General features: G+C 42.8%; 1 protein-coding gene across 1 annotated transcript; it reads left to right on the forward strand.

Moving 5' to 3' along the window:
- The first annotated feature begins 8,992 nt into the window (after window positions 1–8,992).
- Window positions 8,993–26,883, forward strand: RGR (retinal G protein coupled receptor). Its single transcript, XM_058188021.1, has 7 exons — window positions 8,993–9,074; window positions 13,612–13,768; window positions 15,277–15,398; window positions 22,408–22,561; window positions 25,311–25,428; window positions 26,034–26,147; window positions 26,740–26,883. Exons 1-7 carry the CDS (start codon window positions 8,993–8,995, stop codon window positions 26,881–26,883), a joined length of 891 nt encoding a protein of 296 aa, XP_058044004.1.
- Window positions 26,884–27,183: the final 300 nt, after the last annotated feature.

Consider the following 27,183-nt stretch of genomic DNA (forward strand, 5'->3'; position numbering starts at 1 on the left):
CATGATCCGGCCGTGAGGAAGGCATCCAGCTCCTGGTCAGAAAGGCTGAAGTTCTTCTCTGATCGCATCCATGGAATCCTTCACATTGTCTTCCTTTCCTCTTCTGCGCTGATCTCCCAGCATCCTGCTGAAGTCACCAGATAAAATTGGATAGGCAGGGGATTAAGAAGAGGCTATTTGCACGGAGATGCTTATGGCTTCCTAGAACGATCAGCAGAAAGATTTCTTCCCTCCCCTCTCTCTGGATCGGTTCAAAACAACGTTGAGGAGCTCATCTTTTGCACACAGAGAATTCTTCTTTTTAAACTGTGCATGGTTTGAGTGAGGTTTTAGCTTTCCCTTCAGAGCACTCAGCCTTTCTTGAAGTGACCTTCCTCAAATGATGTATGCCGGAAAGCATGAATTGGAAAAGATTGTTATAATGCCATAGATACGAACAGAATGCTGAGACCCTAGAAAGAGTGCAGAGAAGAGCAACAGAAATGATAAAGGCTCTGGGAGCTAAATCATATAATGAACAATTTAAGAGAACTAAGGGAACTAGGTATGCTTAGCCTAGTGAAGAGGAGGCTTAGGGGCAATGTGACAGCTTTCTTCCAGTGCTTGAAGGGCTGTCACAGGAAAGAGGGGGTCAATTTCTTCTGCAAAGCACTTGGGGAACAGGACAAGAACCAACCCCAAAAGTGGTTTTTCAAAAGGAAACTGGACTTTAGTCCAGTCGCCTTTTGAAAAAGCACTTTTGGGACACCCGTGACTGAGAATCTCCATAGACAAGACGCAATGGGTGGGAGCTAATCAGAGGGAGATCTAACCTGGAAATAAGGAAGAATTTCCTGACAGTGAGAAGTGTCCTCCCGGAATTGTAGGTGCTCCATCGCTGAAGGTTTTCAAGAAAAGATTGGACAGCATTTGTCAGGGATGATAAGAACATCTGCCTTGAGAGAGACCTCTTATTCTATGCTCTATGTTCTTTCCAATATTCTCCAAATAAAAAAGAGCACGTGGCTATAAAGGATCTGTATCACAGGCTAATACAAAAAGATGTTCATAAAAATGGATAAGTGAGATCTCAGATGTAATTCGTGAGTTTAAAATATCTCTCATTCAGGGGTGAAATGCTCCTGGTTCGGACCAAATGCTACCAGTTCGGTAGTGATGGCGGCGGGTGGTTCGGAGAACCAGTAGCAAAAACCCTGGCCCTGCCCCCTGCCCCTGCTGAGCCGTACCATCAACAGAGAGTTCTTTTTTTTAACTTTTAAAAGCAGTATTTCTTCAGCCGAAAACATGTCTTTAAAAGTTAAAAAAAAGCCTTTGAGGATTCCATGGCTCAGCTGAGATCATCAGAATCCTTTAAAAGTTTTTTTTTTAACAACCTCTTCGGCCAAAGAGGTTGTTTAAAAAAAGGTTTTAAAAGGCTTCTCTGGCGATCCCAGCTGAGTTCCTCATCACCAGAACCTTAAAAAACATGTTTTCTACAAGCTCTTCAGCCAAAGAGCTTGTAGAAAAACTCCTTTTAAGAGATTCTGGGCTGCAATGAAGCACTTATCTTATACTGCTCCTTTCCGGCTGGGAAAGCCATGTTTTACATCAGTTGCATCAGCTAGCAACTGAAGCTGCCTGCCTGAAATCCATCTCAGCGAGCAACTCAATCTGCCTGCTTTGCTGGCTGAGGAACTCTGGGAATTGAAGTCCACAAACCTTAAATTTATTAAGGTTGGAGGCCCCTGATCTAAAAAATATAAATTAAATAAAATAATAAAATAAAATATTTGTGCAGCTTTCTGAGATTTGGTGTGTTTCTGTAGTGTTTCATTCTAACTACACAAACACACAAAATCTCACAAAGCTGTATGTGGGATTTTGTGTCTGTGTGTGTGTGTGAGAGTCAGTTGTGTTGTGCTGTGTTGTGTGTGTGTAAAGTTGGTTTTTGAGCTTTTTGTGGCTGTGTGAGGTTCCTGCATGTTGCAGAGGCCATTTTGGGTGAAGTGCAGCTTTTGCATTGTGTGTGAGTCAGTTGTGTTGTGTGTGTGTAAAGTGTGAAAGTTGGTTTTTGGTACCGCTTATTGTTTTGTATACTTTATTATTTTTATTATTTATTGTTATTGGCGACGCTCACACAGTCATCTGACCACCAAGCCACGCCCACCAATTAAGCCACGCCCACAGAACCAGTAGGGAAAATTTTTAGATTTTACCCCTGCTCTCATTTTTCAGTGTTTTTGTTCTTAATTCTGATACTCTCATAAAGCATATGAATTCTAATTATTTGCCAGGCCCCTTTTCCAAGATTTTCCATGGGTCTCCTAGGCAAGACCCTACCAGGACCATTTCTGGTTAGATGTTCAAGATGAGCCCGGTTCAGCTAGGTGGTAACACTTAGTCCTGGGAATAATAATAGTTATAGACTGTCATGATTAATAAGGCTGAATCAGAAACTGCTCAAGGAGGTGATATGTTTTGGCATACAAAGAAACAAAGCAATCTCAAAGACAATTCATAACCCTCCAATAAACTACATTTCGTGATCTATCATCTGCGGAATCATCACCATAATTCTCTGATGCTTAGAAGACCTGCATCCCTCCAAATATTGCTGAGACAATAGTTCCCATTGGTCAGGCCAATCAGATGGAGTAAGCAGTTCAGTAAACTCTAAGGTACCCCTGACTGTGCTGGAATGTAGTCTGGATTCCTGGAGGGGGGGGCTGCATTCCAGAACAGCAAGAGACAGTGAAGTTTAGATAGTTTGATTGGGAGGAAGAAACTTAAGATGGTTCCTTCCTAGAAGTTCTCAGAGCATATCCTTATTGATGCAAATAGTTGCTTTGACTGTAACTTTGTTGCCTGTATCCTTGCAATTTATATTGATTTGATTGTTTCCTAGTATGATTTGATTGTTTATTGTACCGTATGACTGTCACTGGGTGTTGTGCCTTCTGATTCTTGACGAGTGTATCTTGTCTTTTTATGTACACTGAGAGCATATGCACCAAAGACAAATTCTTTGTGTGTCCAATCACACTTGGCCAATAAAGAATTCTATTCTATTCTATTCCATTCTAGTTTGGCAAGATTCTGTCTATAGATAAGGAACAGTAAAGGAAACTGTTCCTTACCTATTAACAGAATCTTACCAAACTAAAGCAATTACTTGTACAGGAAACTGCTTTGGAATAACTCAAAATATCTATCTCAGTTTTGTAGCCTGGCAGAGATTCTTTGTACCCTATAGGCATATAAGGATAGCCATCAGTGGGCATTGTTTCCATTGTCAATAAAGAACCTTCATTCTCTTTTGCATTTGCTAATGAAAGAGTTTGTTACACAAGAGAAACAGAAGGATATTAGCACATCAGGGATTAACTTTTCTGGCAAGGAATACAATGAATGAAAAGGGATTATTGATGATGTTCCTTGCCAAAAACACAAGGAAAAATCTGATTAAATGGACAGCAATGTTCTGATTTGATATTATTTGTGAGTCAACATTAAAAACACATCGTACTGATAAACTACACAAGCCCAACACTTGAATTCAGTTCTCATCTGATGATGATAGCAATTCCTAGCTTTGTTGTACAAACTCTCATCTAGTTGATGAGTCTGGGCTTTGTGCAAAACCAGAGAAGGAGACGATTCAGTCATCAAGTCCAGTGGATCACAGAAAAGAAAATATCTTTTTTTTTCAATAGAAATATATACAATAGAATATTCAATAGAAAATAATGAGAGGATGAATAGGTTCATACATTATTAAGTGGTGAAAATATGTATAAAACCAGTGGAACCGCTTGCCCCCAGAAGGTGTGGGTGTTCCATCATTGGAGATTTTTAAGAAGAGATTGGACAATCATGTGTCTGCAATGGCATATGGTCTCCTGCATGTGCAAGGATTGGACTAGAACAGGGGTCACCAACCTTTCGGACCTCAGGGACCACTAAATTCATAATTTTAAATCCTGCGGACCACTAATGTGAATTTTTTAAAAAGATAAATAGTGGTCCATGGACCACTGGTTGGTGACCACTGGACTAGAAGACCTTCAAGGTCCCTCCCAACGCTTTTATTCTGCTATAACTTGTGGGATTTGTGGATTACATTATAAGAGAAGACATTGTAGATATTGGAGGAGGAGGAAGAGGAGACTCATGTCGGTAGCTCAAAACCAGGGGAAGTTTGGAAGCATCTTTTCAGAGTAACACATTTTATTATTGGTCATGAAGTTTTACTTCTATAAAGAAAATTTTTGCAAACATCATAAGGATTGGAGAACATTTTCCAAGGCACCAAGCTGCTCACCAACCTCCCTATCTCAGACAGTTCCCATAGACCTTTTCAGAAAATTGGTTTCAGCCACAACTGGCAATTCTGGAAATGAGCCTAGCGGAGGACTTTTATCTGCTATTACACTTTATTTTTCTATCTAGATCTCCCTGGTAGGAAGGTCTCAAAAATTCAGAGTCGTCTTCCTTTGCAGCCAATGTGGCATTTTCACTTCACATTCCATTCTCTTTCAGCAGCTTTGGGCACTTAAGAAGCTTAAATGGATTGATAGAACGGCTCACATCACATGCTCTGACTTTTGCTAGCATAAGAATTTTGTGCAAAACTAAAACAGCTGTGGACTTTATGATGATTTTATTGCTCTCTTGCTACCGCACTTTATTCTTCTTGTCTCTGCCAGGTAGACTTCCTTGAAGAGAAAGAAGATAATAACTTGGAGCAACTTAGATCCTGTGACAATACCTCTAGCTCCATCAGACAACCACATCTGCCTGTCTTTGGAGAGGACTCGATAGGTGCACAAAAATGCCAAATCCAATCTAAACATCTGGCTGATTATGCATCCCAACCTTATAATAGATCATTTGACGGCAGTCTCCAGGAGAGCGTTCTACCAGGTTCGCCTGGTGCGCCAGTTGCGCCCCTTTCTGGACCGGGATGCCCTATGCACGGTCACTCACGCACTCGTGACGTCTCGCCTGGATTACTGCAATGCTCTCTACATGGGGCTCCCCTTGAAGGGCATCCAGAGGCTACAGTTAGTCCAGAATGCGGCTGCGCGGGTGATAGATGGAGCCCCCCGTGGCTCCCACATAACACCCATCCTGCGCAGACTGCACTGGCTACCTGTGGCCTTCCGGGTGCGCTTCAAGGTTTTGGTGACCACCTTTAAAGCGCTCCATGGCATAGGGCCGGGTTATTTACGGGACCGCCTACTGCTACCGAATACCTCTCACCGACCCGTGCGCTCTCATAGAGAGGGACTCCTCAGGGTGCCGTCAGCGAGGCAATGTCGTCTGGCGACGCCCAGGGTAAGGGCCTTCTCTGTGGGGGCTCCCACCCTCTGGAACGAACTACCCCCCGGACTTCGTCAGCTTCCGGATCTTCGGACCTTCCGCCGCGAGCTCAAAACATACTTATTTAATTGCGCAGGACTGAGTTAGATTTTAAATTTATGGTTTTAAATTGGGTTTTATTCCTATATTTTAATTATTGGGCTTTTAGAATAAGTTTTTAAATTGTTTTTTATATTGTATTTATGTGTTTTTTAAGTGCCTGTAAACCGCCCTGAGTCCTTCGGGAGATAGGGCGGTATATAAATATGATCAAATAAAATAAATAAATAAATAATAATAATAGAACTGGTAGGAGCACAAAATAGGCAAAGTTATAGTAAAGGCTGCATTAACAGAGGGATAGAATCAAAATCACTTTAAGTGTTAAAACCATTTTATAAGGCCTTGGTAAGACAACATTTGAAACACAGTATCCAGTTTTGGTTACCACAATATTAAAAAAAAAAGATGTTGCTACTCTAGAAAGAGTGTAGAGAAGAGCAACCAAGATGATTAAGGGACTGGAGCAGTGGTGGGTTCCAAATTTTTTTACTATCAGTTCTGTGGACATGGCTTGTTTGGTGGGTGTGGCTTGGTGGTCATGTGACTGGGTGGGCGTAGTTGCATGATCCATGTCACTGGCTGGGCGTGGCCAACTTGACATCACTCATGTCAAGGATTAAAGTTAGGGTTAGGGTACCTGTCCTCTCCTCGCCTCAAAGGCTTCAACAAGATACAATTTCCCTATTTATTTACTACTACTGAACATCCAAAATATACTATTAAATCCTATGTACATATGCCATATGTCTACATACATATTACATAGTATAGAGTATGTATGGCCATACAAAAAGATACATTATCTACTATAGATACTGTATGTGCATGTACACACACACATACCTCTTCTAAAATATACACATTCAACCTCACTTACCACATTCTGCCACACATTTAACTATAATTTCTGTACTGTACATTTAGAACAATACAAACACCTTCAGATGTTCTTCTTTAACCTTCACATGACTGTTAGAATCAGGAGAGATCATGGATTGAGTAAAATGTGGTGAAACTCATTTAACAGCGCTCTTACTTAGCAACCAAAATTTCGGGCTCAATTCTGGTCATAAGTCAAGAACTATCTCTGCCTTCCTCTGCATGGCAGCCTTGTCCTTGTAGACTCCTTCTCCTTTCTGGCAATTTTCCTCTCTGTTAGAGGCACCAAAATAATCCAGATGATGTAAGGTTTCCTGCTGGAGCAGGGGGTGGTGGACTAGATAGCCTCCAAGGTCCCTTCCAGCCCTAGCTTGCTGTCCTGTTTCAAAGCCTCTTCTGAAGCCACGTCTAGTGCCAAGGTTTGTGGTCCTTCCTTCCTCTTCTTTCTCTCTCTCTCTCTCTCCCTTTCTTTCTCTTTCTTCTTTCTTTGTCTCTTCCTTGTCTCTCCCTTCCTCTTTCTTTCTCTTTCTCTTTTTCCTTGTCTCTTTCTTTCATTCTTTCTTTTCTCTCTCTCTCTCTCCATTCCTCTTTCCTTCTTTCTTTCTCTTTCTTTCTTTGTCTTTTTCTTTCGTTCTTTCTTTCTTGTCTCTCCCTTCCTCTTTCTTTCTTTTTTCTCTTTCTCTCATTTTCTTTGTCTCATTTTCTTTCTTCCTTTCTTTCCTTCTATCTCTTTCTCTCTCTTTTTCCCTCCCTCCCTCCTTCAAAGTCTAGGAGAGTGGGACTGGGAGGCCTGAGAGAAAGAGCCTAGCAGCAGTGGCGGCACCCAAAATGGGAGCTTCAGGCTGTGGCAGGCAGGGGCCGAAATGGGAGCTTCAGGTGGCAGCAGGCATCGACGATGGCAGCATCAGCAGTGGGGCATCCCAGAACTCCCGGGGAGTTTTCCTGCACAGCTTTTGCCGCGGCAGGCATCAGCGGTGGCGATATCGGTGGCAGGGCATCCCAGAACTCCTGGGGAGTTGCCCCACTACCCACCCTGACCTCAGAAGGCAAAGACATGGGGGATCGCCGGGAATGGCGCGTGGAAGGCAGGCAAGTATGGCAGGGCCACAGGGAAGGGAGTAGGCTACTAGCTCCCTTCCCTACGGCCGGGCGGCCCCGACATGCTTGCCTGCCTTCCACGCGCCCTTCCCAGAGGTCTCATGGCCAGGCCCACTTCCTGCCTTCCTCCCACACCATTGCCTCTTTGCTCGGCTGCTTACCTTCCGCGGCGGCTGGTCCAGAGTCGGGAAGGCAAGCTGACCAGAGTTTTTGGCAGCCCCCGGCCAGCCACCGCTGCTGGAAAGTGGCTGGCAAAGAAGCCTCCAAAAAGGCTTCTTTGCCAGCCAGTTTCTCTGCAGGCCACCAAAAAGTACCAACATAAAAAGCTGCTGCCATCACCACCATGTTCTTTGCGCATGTGCATCCCATTGGACTTGCAAGGCAATGGGATGTGTGTGCATGAAGAACATGGTGGCAACGAACATGGCAGCTGGGGCGAGTGATTAGCGACTGGGTGACCAGTTCAGGGGTGTGGACAGCCAGCCGTTACTACCGGTTCTGCGAGCGACTACATATTTTTACTACCGGTTCTCCCAAACCAGTGCAAACCGATAGCAATCCACCACTGAACTGGAGCCTAAAACATATGATGAATGGTTGCTGGAACTGGATATGTCTAGTTTAATGAAAAGAAGGACTAGGGGAGACGTGATAGCAGTGTTCCAATATTTGAGGTGCTGCCCCAAAGAAGAGGGAATCAACCTATTCTCCAAAGCACCTGAAGGCAGGACAAGAAGCAACGGATGGAAACTAATCAAAGAGAGAAGCAATTTAGAACTAAGAAGAAATTTCCTGACAGTTAGAACAATTAATGAACAATTAATGACTGTCTTCAGAAGTTGTAAATGCTCGAACACTGGAGGTTTTCAAGAATAGATTGGACAATCATTTGTCCGGAATGTAATAAAGACTTCTGCTTGAATAGATGGTTGGATTAGAAGAGCTGCAAGATTCCTTCCAACTCTGTTATTCTGTTAAGGAGAAAACAACATCCCTACCATAAGGAGGGCAAGCTACTATATATAAACAAGGATCAAACTCCACACACCGATACTGATGATGTTACCTAGTTGGGTAATGAAAGGTCTCCAAGCAAACAACCAAGCTCGGAAAGCACCAAAGACTCCAAAGCATATTTTTGCTTTGTTTCACAATAAGAAACCCCCGTCTCCTTTTCTCCTTTGTTCTCCTGATTAGTGATTTAATCATATTTGTTTATTTCTAGTGACTCCCTAATTACATAGTATTTGCTTTGGCCACCATTATTGTATTCTTTAGTTCTTTTTTCCCCCAGAATTAGCCAGGTCCATTCTTAAAACCTGTCTCTACAAAAGGTTTCTTGTGATTGCACAGAATGGTTCCTTTTGCATTATGCTGTTCCAGGCATGGGAGGGATACGAGGAAGAATTTTTCAGGGATTGTTGGGTTAGGATTAACACACAAAGCTTTTCTGTAAGGATTTCCACGTGGTCGGGCCCTTTAAGAAGGTAAGATTTGTAGGTGATTGGATGGAAGAAAGAAAATTCAGGACAAAGAATTGACGAGGGCAGTTAGCTGGGGAAAATCCAGACCTTGGAGGGGGGCTGGAGTCTCTTCCTTTTTTATTGCAAACATGGTTAATTCAGCATATCCTATTCCTGATGGCTTCACTGAAACTGAAGTCTTCACCATTGGTACAATCCTGCTGGTTGAAGGTAAGGTGGGCTGCTTTAAAGAGTCGGAAGGCTGTTTCTGCCATTCTCTGCCATTTCAGACTTTAAGAATGGAGCAAGGAAGAATTGAAGACAGAAATTACATTTAGACTTTGACTATCTCTCTTTCCTATGGATACTCCAAAGCTTGGATACTTCAAAGTTTGGACAACCTTGGTTGGCTCTGTGCTTAATTTCAGTACATGTGTTCAAGGCTCCAAAACATTTGAGGGAAGTATCTAAAGAAGCATCTTTTCCTACTCAATGCTGCTCAAAGTGTTTGTGATACACCAGGCGATATCAGTGAAGAGAGATGTGTTGTTGTTGTTGTTGTTGTAACTCTTGATTGTGGAACCTTCACCCCCTCTCCCTCTCGTGTGTGCAAATACATTACACAGTACTGAACACTAGAGTCTAGAGGATAAATTGTACAATGAATGAATGATTGATTGATTGATTGATTGATTTTCGTCAAGCATGTATTAGATAACATCAGTGATGGGATTCAGCCAGTTCGCACCACTTCGGGAGAACCGGTTGTTAACTTTCTGAGCAGTTTGGTGAACTGGCTGTTGGAAGAAATCATTAGGGCAGAGAACCGGTTGTTAAATTACTTGAATCCCACCACTGGATAACATATAGTAGAAACATGATTATGAATACATGAAATGGATATGAATAAAAGGGAAGATTAGGACCAGGACAGTAGGCACACTAGTGCACTTATGCACACCCCTTTTCCCAGATTGAGGGAATTGGGTGTGTGTAACCTAATGAAGAGAAGGGCTAAGGGTGATATGATAGGGGTCTTCCACTACTTGAAGGGCTGTCACAGAGAAGAGAGGGTCAGAGAAGAGAGGGTGCAAAGCACCTCAGGGCAGGACAAGAAGTAACAGGTGGAAGATTATCAAAGAGAGATACAATCTAGAACTAAGGGTTAGTGTTAAGACTTTGATTGCTAGGGTTTCCTGACAGTGGAAACAATGAATCAGTGGAATGACTTGCCTCTGAAAGTTGAAGATACTCCATCACTGGAGGCTTTCAAGAAGAGATTGGACAGTCACTTGTCTGAAATGGTTTCCTGCTCAAGCAGAGGGGTTGGACCAGAAGACCCCTAACCCTTGTTATTCTTCCTAGTTCACAAGCATGGAAAAGAACAAGAAACTAAAAATCTTATCACTGAAGTTGGAAGGGAATTTGAGAGTCTTATAATCTCTGGAATGCTGGTCCAGAGACCACAAGATTACCCCATGTATTTATTTATTTATTTATCTATTTATTTATTTATTTATTTATTTATTTGCTAAACACAACAATATATATAACTATAAGCATGAAATAACCATATGAATTGGATACAACCAAAGGGAACATTAGGACAGGAACGGTAGGCATGCTGGTGCTCTTATGCACGCCCCTTACAGACCTCTTAGGAATGGGGTGAGGTCAATAGTAGATAGGCTTTGGTTAAAGCTTTGGGGATTTTGGGAAGAGACCACAGAGTCAGGTAGTGCATTCCAGGCATTAACAACTCTGTTACTGAAGTCATATTTTCTACAATCAAGATTGGAGAGGTTCACTTTAAGTTTAAATGTATTGTGTGCTCGTATATTGTTGTGGTTGAAGCTGAAGTAATCTTCGACAGGAAGGACATTGTAGCACATGATTTTATGAGTAATACTCAGGTCATGCTGAAGGCGGCGGAATTCTAAATTTTCTAAACCCAGATTTCAAGTCTGGTGGCGTAAGGTATTTTGTTGTGATCAGAGGAGTGGAGAACTCTTCTTGTAAAATATTTCTGGACATGCTCAATTGTATTAATGTCTGAAATGAAGTGTGGGTTCCAGACAGGCGAGCTGTAATCGAGAATTGTTCTAGCAAATGTTTTGTATCCTCTGGTTAGTAGTGTAATCTTTCTGGAGAAGAAGCTATGCAAAATTAGGTTTACAACTCTTAAAGCCTGTATGCATCTGCCTATTTTTGTATCTTACTTTATCATGGCTTGTCTTGGTTGGATAGTGCAAAACCATCTTGATAATAGAGAAAAGGCAAAATAAAATAGAACATAGAATAATGGGGTTGGAAGGGACCTTGGAGATCTTATGATCCAACCCATTGCCCATGGCAGGAGATCCCAGAGTACCATTCCAGACAAATGTCTCTAACATCTATTTTTTCCTAAGAAGTGTGGCCCATATCTGAAACCAAAGCAATACCATTGCCAATTATATAGTCTAAGAAAGAATTAAGCATGAGAGGGTCTTCCCTTTCTCCTCCTGTGCTTGATCCAGGTGCCAGAGGTCCTTAAAGAATCAGGCTTGTTAACCCCATTGAGTGATTTACTTATTTAAGAGGTAAGGCAAATAATAATAATCCCAACCATGTTATTTCCACCTTCTTAACAATAATTTTCCTTTCCCTTTGCTAACAAGCAACTTGACCTTTCTACTTCTGCCCAAGCCAATAAAGATGTTCTCTCTGTGAATTCATAGAGGAGATATTAAGTGGTGCAGCAACAAAAAAAAATCCAATTTCTGGAAGATTTTCCCTGAAGGCAGAGAAAAAGGTACATGGAACAGAAATAGTTTGCTTGATGGCAAAGGAATATTACACATCATTGACTGTTGAAAAAGCATTTAGGTTGGGGGGGTTCTAAAAATGAAATAAAGAGATATTTCTGTTTAGAGATATAAAGTCATGAAGGTTATGTTTGATCTATCCTGCTTTGTTTGTGTATACTGTATGCGCGCATATAAAATTTATTTTGTTATACATTTATTTACCAAAGCTTTATTCCACTGTATTATCTGAAGATTCCTGATGGTCTATAATGAAAATCTTCTTTGCTCTTTCTGCATCTGCATTGAAAGTAGCAGCCTAAACTACTTTGGTGAAATATTCGGAATTAGTAGCGAGCTACACGAAATCCTAGAAAACATGCTAAACCACAGAACTTTGTTCTGCATGTTATGCAAAAGAGTCCTTTATTTTGGAAGCTTGCTTAAAGACAGTCGGACCTTAGTGGTCTTCTAGTCCAGCCCCCTCTCTGAAGGGAGCTTTAAAGCCACAATCCTTTAAATGGGGGAGGGCTATCAGAGAAATAGACACCTGGATAGCAAACGGAGCAATTCACTCTTGCTATAGTGAAATGCATTGTCCTTAATGTTAAGCTGTAAAGATTTTCAATTTAAATCTATATACGTAAATTAACATCTGTTCTTTTTTACATAGATATGATCTCTATGATTCCCATTTTGGAAACAGATTTGGGCTATTCTAATGCCTTATAGAAGGTTTTTTTTTCTTTTAATAGCACCTTTATATAATATATTAGATGCAAGTTTTGAAATTCAGATGGGAATCTTTGGCTGACTTTGTTGATCTCAGAGGTTAAGAGAGGTTAGCCCTGAATGGAGACCCACAGAAATTCCAGGGTCTTGACCAGGCTTGGAAGTCAGAAAAAATAATTCCCAAGAACAGACTGGTAAACTAGTTTCATAAGACTGCCAAAACACCTGCCTGGAATCACCCAAAGTTGCGCTTCATTCAAGAAATCTTTATTTTGAAGTCCAACTCATGTTCAAAAATAGTTTACCCCTAACAGGAACGAAAATGCTGTTTAATAAACATACTACCTGGTCCTACCTGGCTTTTCTGTTCAAACCAAGCACCCACAGCTGTGATCAAAGAGACATGCTTTTGTGTCCACGTCAAAAATACTTTTCTGAAATGAAGGGATTGCGTGACTCAACCGAGCCAGTTCCAGACCATGCAAGCCGTGGCTGTTTTTCTCTCTCTCTGACATTCTCTCTTTCATGGACGAGAGACACTGGAGAAGGGAAGGCAGATAGTTGCTGTTCCTTCTTTTCAAAAGAGCTAAATTTGGCAGTGGCCAAACACTTTCAGAAGGCAATTGTCTTGGGGCTTTGAAGAGCAGAAAGGCGGGGGAGGGGGAAGAGGAGGGGAGAGAGAGAGGGAGGGAGGGAGGGAGAGGGAGAGAGAGAGAGAGAGAGAGAGAACAGCCACAGACAAGGTACAGAGTAGGTTTGTCTGGTTTTACAACTGCAAAGATGTCAGCACCTGACTCTCTTCCAGAAGGATTTACTGAGTTTGAAATGATGAGCTTTGGTACAGTGATGCTGACGGAAGGTAAGGCAGGATGGTTATGCAATATAGACCAAACTGTATTCAGGTCTTCTTCCTGAAATTACATTGCTAAGCAAAAAAAGTTTCCGAAACCTGACAGTTGGACTTGACAGAATTTATAGTAAGGACTTCATCTAAGTAATGCGGCCTAGTTTATTTATTTTGGGGATGGAACTTGATCAGATGAAGAATTCATAAAAAGTTCATTGACAGAAAATGTACATTTTCCATACTGTTTTGCATATTTAATCTATATAAGATACACAAGTTATTTTTCTGAATAAACAAAGCTGCAGCGTTTTATACCTTTGTTGTTGTTTGGATTTGTGCTGATCAACCTGGTCTGAGACAAAATTACAAATCCCAATAAAATGATTCTTTTTTTATATTTTAGCTCTGTTTGGATTCTCTCTGAATGTGTTGACCATTGTTGCTTTCTGGAGGATCAAGGAGATTCAAACCCCTGGCAACTTCCTGGTACTCAACCTCGCCTTGTCTGATTGTGGCATTTGTATCAACGCTTTCATCGCTGCTTTCTCCAGCTTCTTAAGGTAGGTTTTATTTATTTGGAGAGATGGCTGTTATGTCCCTCCGCTTAAAAATAGCACTGAAACGACTGCAGAGAGCTGTGTGCCCTTGGAGCATACCCTGTCTCCAAACGGATGCTCACTCAGAGAAGCGGAGAATCATTTTCAGTACCTAACTTCTCATTCATGGCACTTTTCATGCAAATATAAGTGTTTAGCCATTCTAATTTGAAGATACGTCGTTCCTATCTGGGGGAGAAGGGAGGGAGAGAGACCACGTTATTCTGTAGAGCAGTTCTATTGCCAGGCAGAATTGACAAGGAGAAGTCGCCACCAGAAAAGGGCTTGGTTGGTCTTAAAAACACTAAGCAGCTCAGAAACTGGTTAATATGTGGACGGGAGATCAGCAGAAAAATCTTAAGAGTGGTGAAGTGGAAAGCCAAAATATACCCCTCCCCCCCAAAAAAATGTTGAACTGAGAAGAAAAAAAATAGATGTGGGCATATTGACCGAAATGGAGTATGCCTCAAAACAGTCATGTTCTACCCAACACCACTTTCTAAAGCCTTAGAAAGGCTATGGCTGCAGTACTGCATCCAGTTTTGGTCACCCCATTACAAAAAAGATATTGAGACTTTGGGAAAAGGGCAAAGAAGAGCAACTAAGGTGGTTGAAGGCCTGGAGACTAACATAGGAAGAAAGGTTGCAGGAACTGGATATGGCCAGTCCAGAGAAAGGAAGGACTAGGTGAGACATGATAGCAATATTCCAGTATTTGAGGGGCTGCCACAAAGAAGAGGAGAGTCAACCTATTTTCCAAAGCACCAGAAGGCAGGGCAAGAAACAACAGATGGAAACTAATCAAGGAGAGAAGCAACCTGGAATTAAGGAGAAACTTTCTAACAGTGAGAACAATTAACTGGTGGAACAGAAGTTGCCTTCAGAAATCGTGGCTCTCCATCACCGGAGGTTTTTAAGAAGAGGTTGGACAGCCACTTGCCTGAAATGATATAGGGTCTCCTGCTTGAGCAGGGGGTTGGACTAGAAGACCTCCAGGGTCCTTTCCAGCTCTATTCTGATTGATCTCCTACAATAGTACATTCAGATATTCAAAAGTGACTCAAGGAAAGCAAACAAAACTGGCAGGAGGGGACATTTGCAAAGGAGAAGTTGGAAGTAACCAAAAGCATTAAGGACCCTTTCTTGTGCGGCTGTTTCAAATGTCTCTGGCGGCATGTCGGAACCTTCCCACAAAGGAGCTTTGACTTTGTTTCTTGCTCCCCATGTTTAGAACATGCTTCCTCACTCTCAGAATTGGAGAAAACATGACACATTTTCACATTGCCTTGTATAATTGATGACTCTCTTTAGCAGTGCGAGCTGTGAGTTTTGGATGCTATTGTCTGGAAGACATCCAACACGGCCAGAAACAAACCTTTGGAGTGTCCATTTTGCTAACATTTAAGGGGGAAAAAAATCCTCAAGTCCTCCTCCTGACCTGTTTTCCCACCGTGTCATTGCTTCCCTTTCAGGTATTGGCCCTACGGCTCTGACGGCTGCCAAATTCATGGCTTTCAAGGATTTTTAACCGCCCTAACAAGCATTAATTGTGCAGCTGCAATTGCATGGGACCGATATCATCAGTATTGCTCCAGTAAGTCCTCTGGATGGTTATTATTATTTGTTAAATGTATTAGTTGCATAATTTAGGGGTAACTGGACAGTCAGAAAATGAGCATTGTGGCCAAAAGACACCTGTACATTAAGCGATCGACAGCCATGATGGCGAACCTATGGCATGCATACCTGAAGTGGCACACAAAGCCATCTTTCTGGGCATGCGAGCCATCACCCATTCCTCTTCCGGGCTCCAGCACGCTGGATAGCTGATCTTCAGGCACGAGTGCCAGAAAATGAAAGAGCAGCTGCCCAGTGCGCATGCGGGCACCAGGAAAATGAAAATCTTCCGGTTTCCAGGGCACAAATACACACTAGCCACCTAGTCTTCCGGTTTCTGGTGCACACGCATGCATGAAGACCAGCTGGCCAGTGCGCAAGCGCATGCTGGAAACCAGAAGGTCATCTTCCCAGCTCTTCCAGCATTCCCACGTGCGTGAAGACCAGGTAGCTGGTGCTCTGGAACCCAAAAGAGCAAGGGGAGCGGAGCTGCCAGCCAAGGTAGGTGGGCTGGGGCTTCCTGCCCAAGTGGGCTTCTGGCACAGCCCCAACCCTCCAGCCACCAACGCTCATCCACTGGGGTGCACGAGGCAGCAGAGCAGCGTTTGCTGGCTGGGCGGCCTGCTTCCATGCCCGCTGCTCCTGCCACTACAAGGGGTGAGGGGGCATTTTTCACACTACCACTTCCAGCCTCCAGGATGCTGGAGCAGCCAGGAGGAAAAGGAGGAGGAGCCGCTGTTGGGAAGACAAACTGCCCCAGGAGGGCCGGAGGAGAGCTCAGCTCCTCACGCATGCAGATGCCGCTGAGGGGTAAGAGATGCACCATCCAGGAAGCAACCAGGAAGTGAAGGTTGCACTGGCTTCTTCTCAGTGGTGGGCTGGAGGGGGGGCCCTTCATCCTGGCCAGAGTGGGGGCAAAGTTCTCCCACCTGCTGGCCCCCCAACAAGAGCCCTGGGAAAGCCAACCCCCCCCTACCTCCGGCTTTCCAACGGAGGGAGGCAGCATTCCCCACCAAACTCTCTCCCTGCCTGGGGCTGCGGAACTGGGTCATCGGAGGGGGTGTCCCACTACCCCCATGGGGAAAAGGGGGCAGGCAGGGAGGCATGAGGACCCCCAAAAGGCCAGTCCCAGACCATCTTCCAGATCATCTGCTCTTCCTGTTTCCAGCATGTGCGCCAAAACGGTTCGCCAAGACTGATCTAGAAGGATGACCAAACTGGAATGTAAAAATAAGACTTCTCAGACTTTAAGGAGGCCATCTTGAAAGGAAACTTTAGGAATGTATTTCCAAACCTTGGCCACTTTAAGATATGTGGAATTCTCTCAGAACTCTGCTGGATGGGGAATTCTGGGAGTTGAAGTCCACACATCTTAAAGTTGCCGTGGCTGAGGAACAGTGGTTTAGCATGTAGGAATCAAAATTATTTACTGTATCATTGCTTTGTTGTTGTTGTTTTTAAATTATTTCATTATACATTTTCTTTTATTATACATAACGTTTCCATTTCTGCAACGGCAGTGTGCTGTCTGTATCACATCTCTTTTTAATACATAATAGTTACGATATAAATTTCCCTTTTAATCGCCCTATAAAATTTAATCTATAATCAGATATAATCCAGTGGTAATACTGCTTATGGTATTATTGCTTATATATATATTTACTTTTATTTACATTTATTGCATTTATTTTATTAATCATCCTTAATTATAAATTACTAACTTATTTTTATTTATTTATTTATTTAAATTTTTATACCGCCCTTCTCCCGAAGGACTCAGGGCGGTGTACAGTCAAAGATAAAAACAATAAAATATACAAAGTTAAAATAAAATATCAATTTAAAAAACATATTCAATAATGGCCGAATTAAAACCATCAATTAACCCAATTTAAAATAACCCATATAAAATTACAAAAAGTTAAAATTTAAAATTTAAAATTTAAAAATCAGGCCAGTCCCACTTGGATAAATAAGTAAGTTTTTAATTCCCGGCAAAAGGTCCGAAGGTCAGATATTTGGCACAAACCGGGAGGAAGTTTGTTCCAGAGGGTAGGTGCTCCAACAGAGAAGGCCCTTCCCCTGGGGGCTGCCAGCCGGCATTGCTTGGCGGACGGCATCCTGAGAAGACCCTCTCTGTGGGAGCGTACGGGTCGATGGGAGGCATAAGGTAACAGCAGGTGGTCCCGTAAGTACCCGGGCCCTAAGCCATGGAGCGCTTTGAAGGTGGTAACCAAAACCTTGAAGCGCACCCAAAAGACCACAGGTAGCCAGTGCAGACTGCGCAGGAGCGGTGTTACCTGGGAGCAGCGTGCAGCTCCCTCGATCAACCGCGCAGCTGCATTCTGGACTAACTGGAGTCTCCGAGTGCACTTCAGGGGTAGCCCCATGTAGAGAGCATTGCAATAATCCAGATGAGAAGTGACGAGAGCATGAGTGACCGTGCATAAGGCATCCTGGTCCAGAAAGGGACGCAACTGGCGAACCAGGCGAACCTGGTAAAAGGCTCTCCTGGAGACGGCCGCCAAGTGATCTTCAAACGACAGCCGTCCATCCAGGAGAACGCCCAAGTTGCGTACCCTCTCGCAACTTGGGCGTTCTCCTGGATGGACGGCTGTCATTTGAAGATCACCAACAGACAGCCGCGGTTGCAGCTGACTGTACCGGGGTGCCGGCATCCACAGCCACTCCGTCTTGGATGGATTGAGTCTGAGTCTGTTTCTCCCCATCGTGGATAGCCAGATTGGTATTTTCATGTAATGTTTCTGATTTTTTTCCCATACTGAAAGCAGAGCATCCCTGATATAGTGCCTTTGGAAATATCTGTGTATTTTACTTTTCCCATACCAAGTAGATGCATGCCACCCCATTTGTAAGTCATGTCCTTCTAGTGTCAATATTCTTTTGTTCTTCACAAATTATCCATTCTTTCACCCATGTGAGCGCTGAGGCCTGGTGGTATAATTCCCAATCCTGTACTCCAAACTTCCCCTTACTTTTGTTGTCTTGTAACGTTTTCAATTTGATTCTTGTTTTTTGCCTTTCCAGATGAACTTTAACATCAGTCTATTTAAATCTTCAAAAAACTTTTTTCCTAATTTTATTGGAATTGCTTGAAACAAGAATAGCAATTTTGGTAGAATATTCGTTTTTGTTGTGGCTATCTTTCTGAACAATGACAACTGTAGATTTCTCCATTTTTCCAAGTTGGTCTTTATTTATTGTATTAATTTAATGTAGTTGATGGCACCCTTACTCTCTTATAAATGCTCAAAAAAATCCCCCCCCCAAGAGTTCCAAATCAAACGTCAGTCCAAAAAGTACAAATAAATGTATTCCTAATAATCTTCAAATATTTAAAATTCTTTGAAGATAGTTGGTCCGGACTTTCCTTTAAATCAAACTTAATTCTTTTACGATCACTTCTTCCATTCTTTTCTGGATCTGTCAATAGCTCTAACAACTTAGTCGCCGCTACTTTCGGGGAGCAGTAAATCATGCTCCACCCTTTTCTTTTTTGAGTCTCACTTTTCAAAACTTTTAATATTTAAATTGGGATACATTCAATCACAGAAAGTTAGATCATTCTCACCCAGCGCAGCCACGTTGCTCATTGGTTTTTCCTTTCCTGTCTTGAGAAGCTGTCACAGCTTCCGTTCGGTCATGTTGACTCTCTTCTCTCCTGTCTGCTCCAATTAGTTTTCCCTCCTTCTGATGGGAGATTGCATTTCTCCAGGCAGTCTTTGGGGCTTCCCCACTATCTTCGTCCACCCCTCTAGGGTTAACTTTGACCATTGAAGGTCTCCAGACAGACAAAATCGGGTGGGAATAATGTAACCCCATTTCCCCAGTCCATTTTGCAGTGACGTCACTACCGGAAGTCTGCTTTGTTATAATCAGGTTGCAGCCCTGATTATTATTATTTACTTTATTCATTAAACATGAAACTCAGTCAACTGAACATTCAAAAAGGCATCACAAATACCATTGACTGATGCTAATGGTTGATACAGGTTGCTGCCAGCATCCGAGGTATCAACCAAGTACCTTCTTAAGATGTACGATGTTCCAAGTAGTGCAATTTTTTGCAGTTCTGCTGGTGTTATTGCAGGAAGCTGTAATCATTGATGTATCTTATAAAATTCTTGGACACGGTACCAAGTGCCCCAATGACAATGGGTATCACTCTCACATGTTTCATCCATAGCCATGTAGTTTCAGTATCGAGGTTGCGATATTTCATGATTTTTTCCAGTTCTTTTTCTTCGACTCTGGCATCTCCTGGTACCACAATGTCAATAAATTGTACGTTTCTATTTTCGACTACTGTGATATCTGGCATGTTGTGTTCCAAATGACGATCCATCTGTATTCGAAAGTCCCATAAGATCTTCACCTTCTCATTTTCTATAACTTTTTCCACTTTATATTCCCATGACTTTTTGGTTACAGGTAAGTCGTATTTTTCACCTACTGACCAGTGGATTAATTTAGCTACTCAGTCATGTCTAGCTTTGTAAAGTTGTCATCACATTTTCCTTCAATGTTTTTCAAGTGCTGTCCATGCAAAGCTTTGATTTTCCATCTATTTAATTTGTCACCCAGCTGTTTTTCCTTATATTATAAGGCCTCTTATATTATAGGGCCTCTGGTGGCTCAACAGGCTAATGCAGCCTGTTATTAACAGCAACTGCTTGCAATATTGCAGGTTCAAGTCCCACCAGGCCCAAGGTTGACTCAGCCTTCCATCCTTTATAAGGTAGGTAAAATGAGGACCCAGATTGTTGGGGGGCAATAAGTTGACTTTGTATATAGTATACAAAATGGATGAAGACTATTGCCTGACATAGTGTAAGCCGCCCTGAGTCTTTGGAGAAGGGCGGGATATAAATGCAAATAAAATAAAAAAAATAAAAAAAATAAATATTATGCCTTTGTTTCTGTTGTTTTTATAATGTTCTCCATTTTCACAGTCTGCAGCAATTTTTCTGTACTTTGGTTCACATAATCATTCAAACTTTTTTCTTCTACAGTTTGATGGATTTGCAATAGTCCTCTGCCCCCTATTTTTCTTGGCAGGTACAACCTGTCGATGTCACTTCGTGGATGTAAAGTGTGGTACATATTCAAAAGTTTGTGCATTTTCCGGTCCAAGTTTTTCAGTTCAGCCAAAATCTAGTTGATGATTCCAGCTGAGTAGCGTATCACTGGAACTGCCCATGTATTAATGGCATTAATTATGCTTCCAGCATTCAGCTTTGATTTTAATATTTTGCGGACCCTCCTGATGTATTCCTTTTGTGTTGACTCTTTGACTTTTCCATTCAGCAGATGTTATCTGCTTCCAATATGCCTAAGTACCTCATCCTTTGCTAATGCTTTTACTATGTTTCCATTTCCCAGTTCTATTCCATCTATTTTTTTCCATTTTTCCTTGCTGCATGGATAATATAGCACATTTTTCAAGTCCAAAGTTCATTTTGATGTCCCATTTCAATTCCCATTGATGGGAATAATGTAGCCCTGTTTCCCCAGTTCATTTTGCAGTGATGTCACTACCGGAAGTCTGCTTTGTATGCCCTTCAGGTTGTTGTTGTTGTTGCTGTTGCTGTTGTTGTTATATAAAAAGGGCTGCACTTGAAGCTACTATTAATATGTAATAAACAATGAAATTAATTCATTGGAAGAACTTGGTACGTAAATCCTATATTTAAAATGCCTTAGGTTGGGCAGTTTTATTCCTGTGACCTATTTGCCTACAGTAGGTGGCACCAGGGAGATTCAAAAATATTCAGTCCTCTGCTGCCCTCTAGTGACTGTCAAGATTTTTCTTCCACCCAGACATGTTAGGCATAAATAAAATAAAAACCAAGCTAAGCAATCCTGTAGCTATTACACAAATTATTTCAGAGGGAAAATTCTGCTCAAATATCAGGAGCAAAGTAAGGTAATACGTTTTATTGGATGTTTCAAAAATAACAGCAGGACGGGATAAGAGTTGGCTGACAGGAACACATTTTCTATTCCTAAATACCCAAGACCCCCTTTGCCCCAAAGAGCCCCAAATTAGGCCATAGAAATTGGTATAGGAGAAGGACAAGCAGAGACTGGAGGAAGAGTTAAGAGAGTGATCAGCTTGGAATCATTACATTCCCACAAACGGTCCAAGTCCAATCCCTCTTGAATTCAGTTGACTCTTATTTAGTGCCAATTTAGTGGTGACCATTAGTTGACTAGATTCTTGTGTACAGGCTTAGGCAATAAATCTTCATCACTGGAATTTCACCAATGGTCTTCTTCCTTCACACCTGACAATTGGCCCATTTTGTAGCAAATTTCAGGAGCGCAATTCTGCACTATGCAAAACTCTTCTGGGAGATGGAGATGGAGTTGATTCATCCCAAAGACTCTCTGCTATCTTGGCAACTTGGAAACTTCACAAAAGCAGAAAAACAGACAACAGACCTCTTCCTGGTCTCACCTCTTCCGTTCATGTCACCAGGTCACCAAACTCCTATGGTTTCCTGTAAAATGAAGAGATTGACTTTTTTTTTTTTTGTTTACATTTATACCCCGCCCTTCTCCGAAGCCTCAGGGCGGCTTACAATGTATTTCTGGTGACCACTATATGCTAGGTTGCATTAAGCATTTGAAATGTTTAGGTCCAGGCTCTTAGCAAACCCTTAGTTTTCCAGACAGCAACCCTGTCTCTCTCTTCCCAAATTCTGGAGAAAAATGCTTCAGGGGCCCACAAAAGAATATGAGGTTCTTCTCTCCCGATTTACAGATCTGCAAGGGGAGGCCCTTCACGGTTAAAGCCTTTCCACACCCATAGAAATTCCACCTTGATGTTTCAGTAGCTTCCTCCCCAGAGCCTCTTCCCAAAACAGAGTCCACCCTCAAGGGAAATTTGGAGAGGTTGCCGTTCCTTCCTGCATTGTAATCCCAGAGCAACTTGGTAAGCTTCAATTTTTCTCTTGTAGGGCGAAAGTTACAGTGGAATTCCGTATTCTCCTTCGGGCTGTTTGCTTGGTGTTTCGCTGGCTTTTGGTCTGCAATGCCCCTTTTGGGATGGGGGGCATATGATTATGAGCCTCTGAGGACCTGTTGCACTTTGGACTATACCAAAGGAGACAGGTAAGTATTTCTGAGACCTAATTATGGGTCCAGGCCTCTTTGGGAAGGGGGCAGTGGTGGGATTCAAATTTTTCTACTACTGGTTCTATGAGCATGGCTTGGTGGGGCAGCAACTAGCTGTGAGTGACATCGAGTTGGCCACGCCCACTCAGTCACATGACCCCCACCAAGCCACGCCCACAGAACCAGCAGAAAAGGCCGCTCCTGGGGCCTGTCCGTCTATGGTCCCTCCTTCTCTCCCGCATCGAAGGACCAATCCAGATGCCTTCCAAGCAGCTCTGCTGTGATGCCATCCCTCCAGCACAGCAAGCCATTTTCCTAGCCAGGTCTGGCGATGGGGTGTGGCTGCACATGCGCACTGGCAGGCAATGGGGTGCATGTGTGCAGCCAGCGAGAAGAACAGGGCGGCGACAGTGGCGACAGGACTTCAGGCCTCTTTTTTGGCCTGTCGTTTTTGGTAGTTTTCAGCTCAACTCTTTTTCTGTGTGAGAAGCCTCTTTGCCAGCCGGAACCAAGTCGGCAGTGGAAGCGAAAGCTGCCCTGTTCTTCTCGCTGGCTGCGCACATGCACCCCATTGCCTGCCAGTGCGCCTGCTGGTACCTGCCAGTGCCATTCGCAGCCAGGACAACGGCCTGCTGTGACAGAGGGACAGCGTCGCAACAGAGCTGTTCGGAAGGCAGCCAAAAACTACCAGCGGCTGGAGGCTCAACGGCCAAGCCTCAGCAGGGACCCCCACCAAGGCGCAGATGAAGGTGAGCAAGGTGAAGGGCAAGCGGGCAGCATGCAGGTTGAGGACCCAGGAAAGGCCAGAGCCAGGGAATAGCGCATTCCCCGACCCAGCCAAGGTGAACAGCGAGTGGGCAGAGGGTCCAATCAGGGCCTTGGGGAATGGTACCTCCCTGGGCCCTTAGAGGAGGTGAAGGGTGAGCAGGTAGCATGCTTACCTTTGGTGAGGCACAGAGGCGAAGTGATTAGCTGGGCCTTGTAACAAAGGCAACATATATAGGGTGGGGTGGGGGTGGGGGGGCATGGCGAGCAGGGGGGCAGGGGCAAGCAGTGACCGGGATGGGGGCGGGCCAGCCAGAGATGGTATTTGCCAGTTCGGCAAACCAGTTAAAATGTCCTCTACCGGTTCCCCCGAATCGGTCTGAATGGGCCGAATACCCCCTCTGGAAGGGAAGTTAAATCAGCTGAGATGAGAAACAAGTTCTTATGGTAATTCTGCCCTTTTCTGATAAAAGGTTCTTTGCATGACAAGGAGAATTGGATGGTATGTTTTAATGGTGGGGGCAATGCAGGGTTAATAACACCTATCCATTCCATGGAGCATTTTCCATTCCTATAGATTCTTTCTGTCCTTACATCACCTGCCGTGAACAGTCTTTGGATCACATATTTTTTTGTTAGGGCAAAACAGTCACTGGAGGACTGTTTTCTAACTGATGCTGCTCCAACTGATTTTCCATTCTTTCACTTTACCATTCACAGCAGTAACTGCGAGAGAAATGTAGATGATCACTTCAAAATAGGAGCCAGCTGTGTGCTGCAGCTGCCAAAAAAGCCAGTGCAGTTAGGCTTCATTAATAGCGGGATAGAATCAAGAACACACGAACACCAATTTATAATGCCTTTATAAAACCATAGCTGGCTTTACAAAGCATCAAGTTTGGGTCACCATAATATAAAAAAAGATGTTGAAACTCTAGAAAGAGTGCAGAGAAGAGCAGCAAAGAAGATTAGAAGGCTAAAACATGTGAAGAACGGTTGCAAGAACTCGGTATGCCTAGTTTAATGAAAAGAAGGACTAGGGGTGACATGATAGCAGTGTTCCAATATCTCAGGGGCTACCACAAAAAAGAGAGGGTCAACCTATTCTCCAAAACACCAGAAGGCAGGACAAGGAGCAATGGATGGAATCTAATCAAGGAGAGATCCAACCTAGAAATAAGGAGAAATTTTCTGGCAGTGAGAACAGTCAGTGGAACAGCTTGCCTCCAGAAGTTGTGGATGCTCCAACACTGGAGGTTTTTAAGAAGACACTGGACAACCATTTGTCTGAAATGATATTGGGTCTCCTGCTTGAGCAGGGGGTTAGACTAGAAGACCTCCAAGAGCCCTTCCAACTCCATTATTCTGTTATTCTCTTGAAAGAATGAGGCAACCCCTTTGTCTTCACCATTTCAACCAATGGCCATGGTAGGGAAAAACACCCCCTCTTTGCAATCAACTGATATGGGTCTTAAAAATCAACATGGCAAGTGATCTGGGTAACCTAACTTGAAAGATTAAGCATCAGTCTGACATCCTATGTGTCTAGATGATAAGAACTCAATAGTTTAGGGAGCTTTTTCTGCACATAAAAGGCAAACACAATGAAGAAGATCAGTGGTTCTCAATCTTTTTTTTCACTATGGACCCCCCCCCCAGTTAAATACCCTTTCTGACCATGGACCCCCAAGGTTTAAGATTTAAATGATAACGTTTTGTCAAGCCTGTGATGACATCGCAAGCACACACACACAATTGAAGATCACAGGTTGAGAACCATTGAATCAAATCATCATCAATCAGGGTTTGGCACCAGACAAGGAAGCTTTGCACCAAGTCCTTTGAAGGAGCTTTCAGCCCCCAGCGTCAGGGGGAGGTTTTATTCTTTTGGTATCTGTTTTATGGAGATGTTCTGATTGTTGACTACATCAGGATTCATTCCAAAAAATCATCTGCCATTCATTGTTTTTCACCCCCCCAGAAATTACATCACGTTTCTTATTCCTCTGGTGCTGTTCAATTTTGTGATCCCAATTTTCATCATATTAATGTCCTATCAATCCATTGATAACAAATTCAGGAAAACAGGACAGCTGAAGGTAAGAAAACATTGCAACATAGAATGGTTTTCAGCAAAACTAGATCTTCTTTGACTTGAGTTTTCAGATTTTCGTAGTGTTGATACAGTGTCTATCCTGTACAGTGTGGTGTTTTCAGTTACACCAAGCTTCAGAAGATGTGATGCGACTCATTTCATCCATATCGAGAAGCATCAGATATAGGTAGCCAGGTCCTATTCTATAGAATAGAATAGAATAGAATAGAATAGAATAGAATAGAATAGAATAGAATAGAATAGAATAGAATAGAATAGAATTTTTTATTGGCCAAGTGTGATTGGACACACAAGGAATTTGTCTTGGTGCATATGCTCTCAGTGTACATAGAAGAAAAGATAGGTTCATCAAGAATTCTAAGGTACAGCACTTATGATAGTCATAGGGTACAAATAAGCAATCAGGAAACAATCAATATAAATATAAATCATAAGGATACAAGCAACAAAGTTACAGTCATACAGTCATAAATGGAGAGAGTGACAATCCATCCAGAACCCCAATTTGCTTTTTAAATATCTGTCTTCATTTTTTTATGTCGATAAACAGTTCATAGAGTGTTCTAATCTTTGTTCTTCTTTTCCCAGTTTAATACTGGTTTGCCAGTGAAATCTTTGGTCCTTTGCTGGGGTCCATACTCAGTTTTAAGTATTTATGCTGCAGTGGAAAACGTGGCACTCGTCTCACCCAAAATCTTAATGGTAAGTAAGAAATGATATGAGGTCCTACCGCACTGAAATTTCTCCTGAAGATGAAAAAAAAATCTGTGCCTTCTAAAATGTTGCCCTTTTACAGTTGCCTTCAAATTCACTTCGTTGATGTGATTTGGGTTTTCCATTTTTGGTCTGAGATAGCCCAGGGTGTCCCAGATGGTTTTTTATTTCTATCATTACCTGCTTCTCCATCATTTTATAGCAACCCTGACAGTGAGAACCATCAACCGATGGAACAGAAGTTGCCTTCAGAAGTTGTGGGAGCTTCATCCCTGGAGGTCTTCGAGGGGAGATTGGGCTGCCATTTGTCCAGGATGGTGTAGGGTCTCCTGCTTGGGGGAAAGGGGGTTGAACTAGATGACCTACAAGGTCCCTTCCAGCTCTGTTAATCTATATGAATCCATATGAACCCTTCAGCCTTTTTCTGAGGTGTTTTTGAAGGGTTAGTAGTCAAAGGGGCTGAAGGAGGGCTACCAGATCTGCAGTTTTAATATGAAATGAGGATGAAGAAGATGATCAGGATAATGGTGATGGTGATGGTGATGATGATGATGACGATGACGATGTGGCTTTTTCACAGATTCCTGCTCTTATCGCCAAGACTTCCCCAACCATGAATGCCTTCATTTACGCCTTGGGGAATGAGAATTACCGAGGAGGATTGTGGCGGTTTCTCACAGGAGAAAAAATTGAGAAACCCAAAACTGATGACAAAATTAATTAATTCACATTCTGGACATGGATTGGGGTGGGGGTGTCACATGTGAGGAAGAGAGCGGAATGTGTACGTTGCCTAAGGAGAGCCAGAATTGGCGGCTGCTCCCTTCTGGGTGCCAAACATGGGTTTCTTGCTACGCAGTGTGTCACCTGATCCTTCATTTAGAACCCCCAATACAGGTAGTCCTCGACATATGACCGCAATTGAGTCCAAAATATCTGCTGCTAAATAAGACCTTTGCTAAGTGAATTCTGTTCCATTTTACGACCTTTCTTACCACAGTTGTCAAGTGAATCACTGTATTTG

Source organism: Ahaetulla prasina, chromosome 6, assembly GCF_028640845.1.
Source record: "Ahaetulla prasina isolate Xishuangbanna chromosome 6, ASM2864084v1, whole genome shotgun sequence".
Lineage (NCBI taxonomy): Eukaryota > Metazoa > Chordata > Lepidosauria > Squamata > Colubridae > Ahaetulla > Ahaetulla prasina.

What these genes read in the sequence shown, in the direction of transcription:
- RGR (XM_058188021.1), top strand. Translation starts at nt 8,993, where the DNA reads ATGGTTAATTCAGCATATCCTATTCCTGATGGCTTCACTGAAACTGAA. An exon ending in ATATCATCAGTATTGCTCCA is followed by an intron (nt 15,399 to 22,407) that starts GTAAGTCCTCTG and finishes TTTCTCTTGTAG; the next exon opens with GGCGAAAGTTACAGTGGAAT. An exon ending in TCTCACCCAAAATCTTAATG is followed by an intron (nt 26,148 to 26,739) that starts GTAAGTAAGAAA and finishes GCTTTTTCACAG; the next exon opens with ATTCCTGCTCTTATCGCCAA.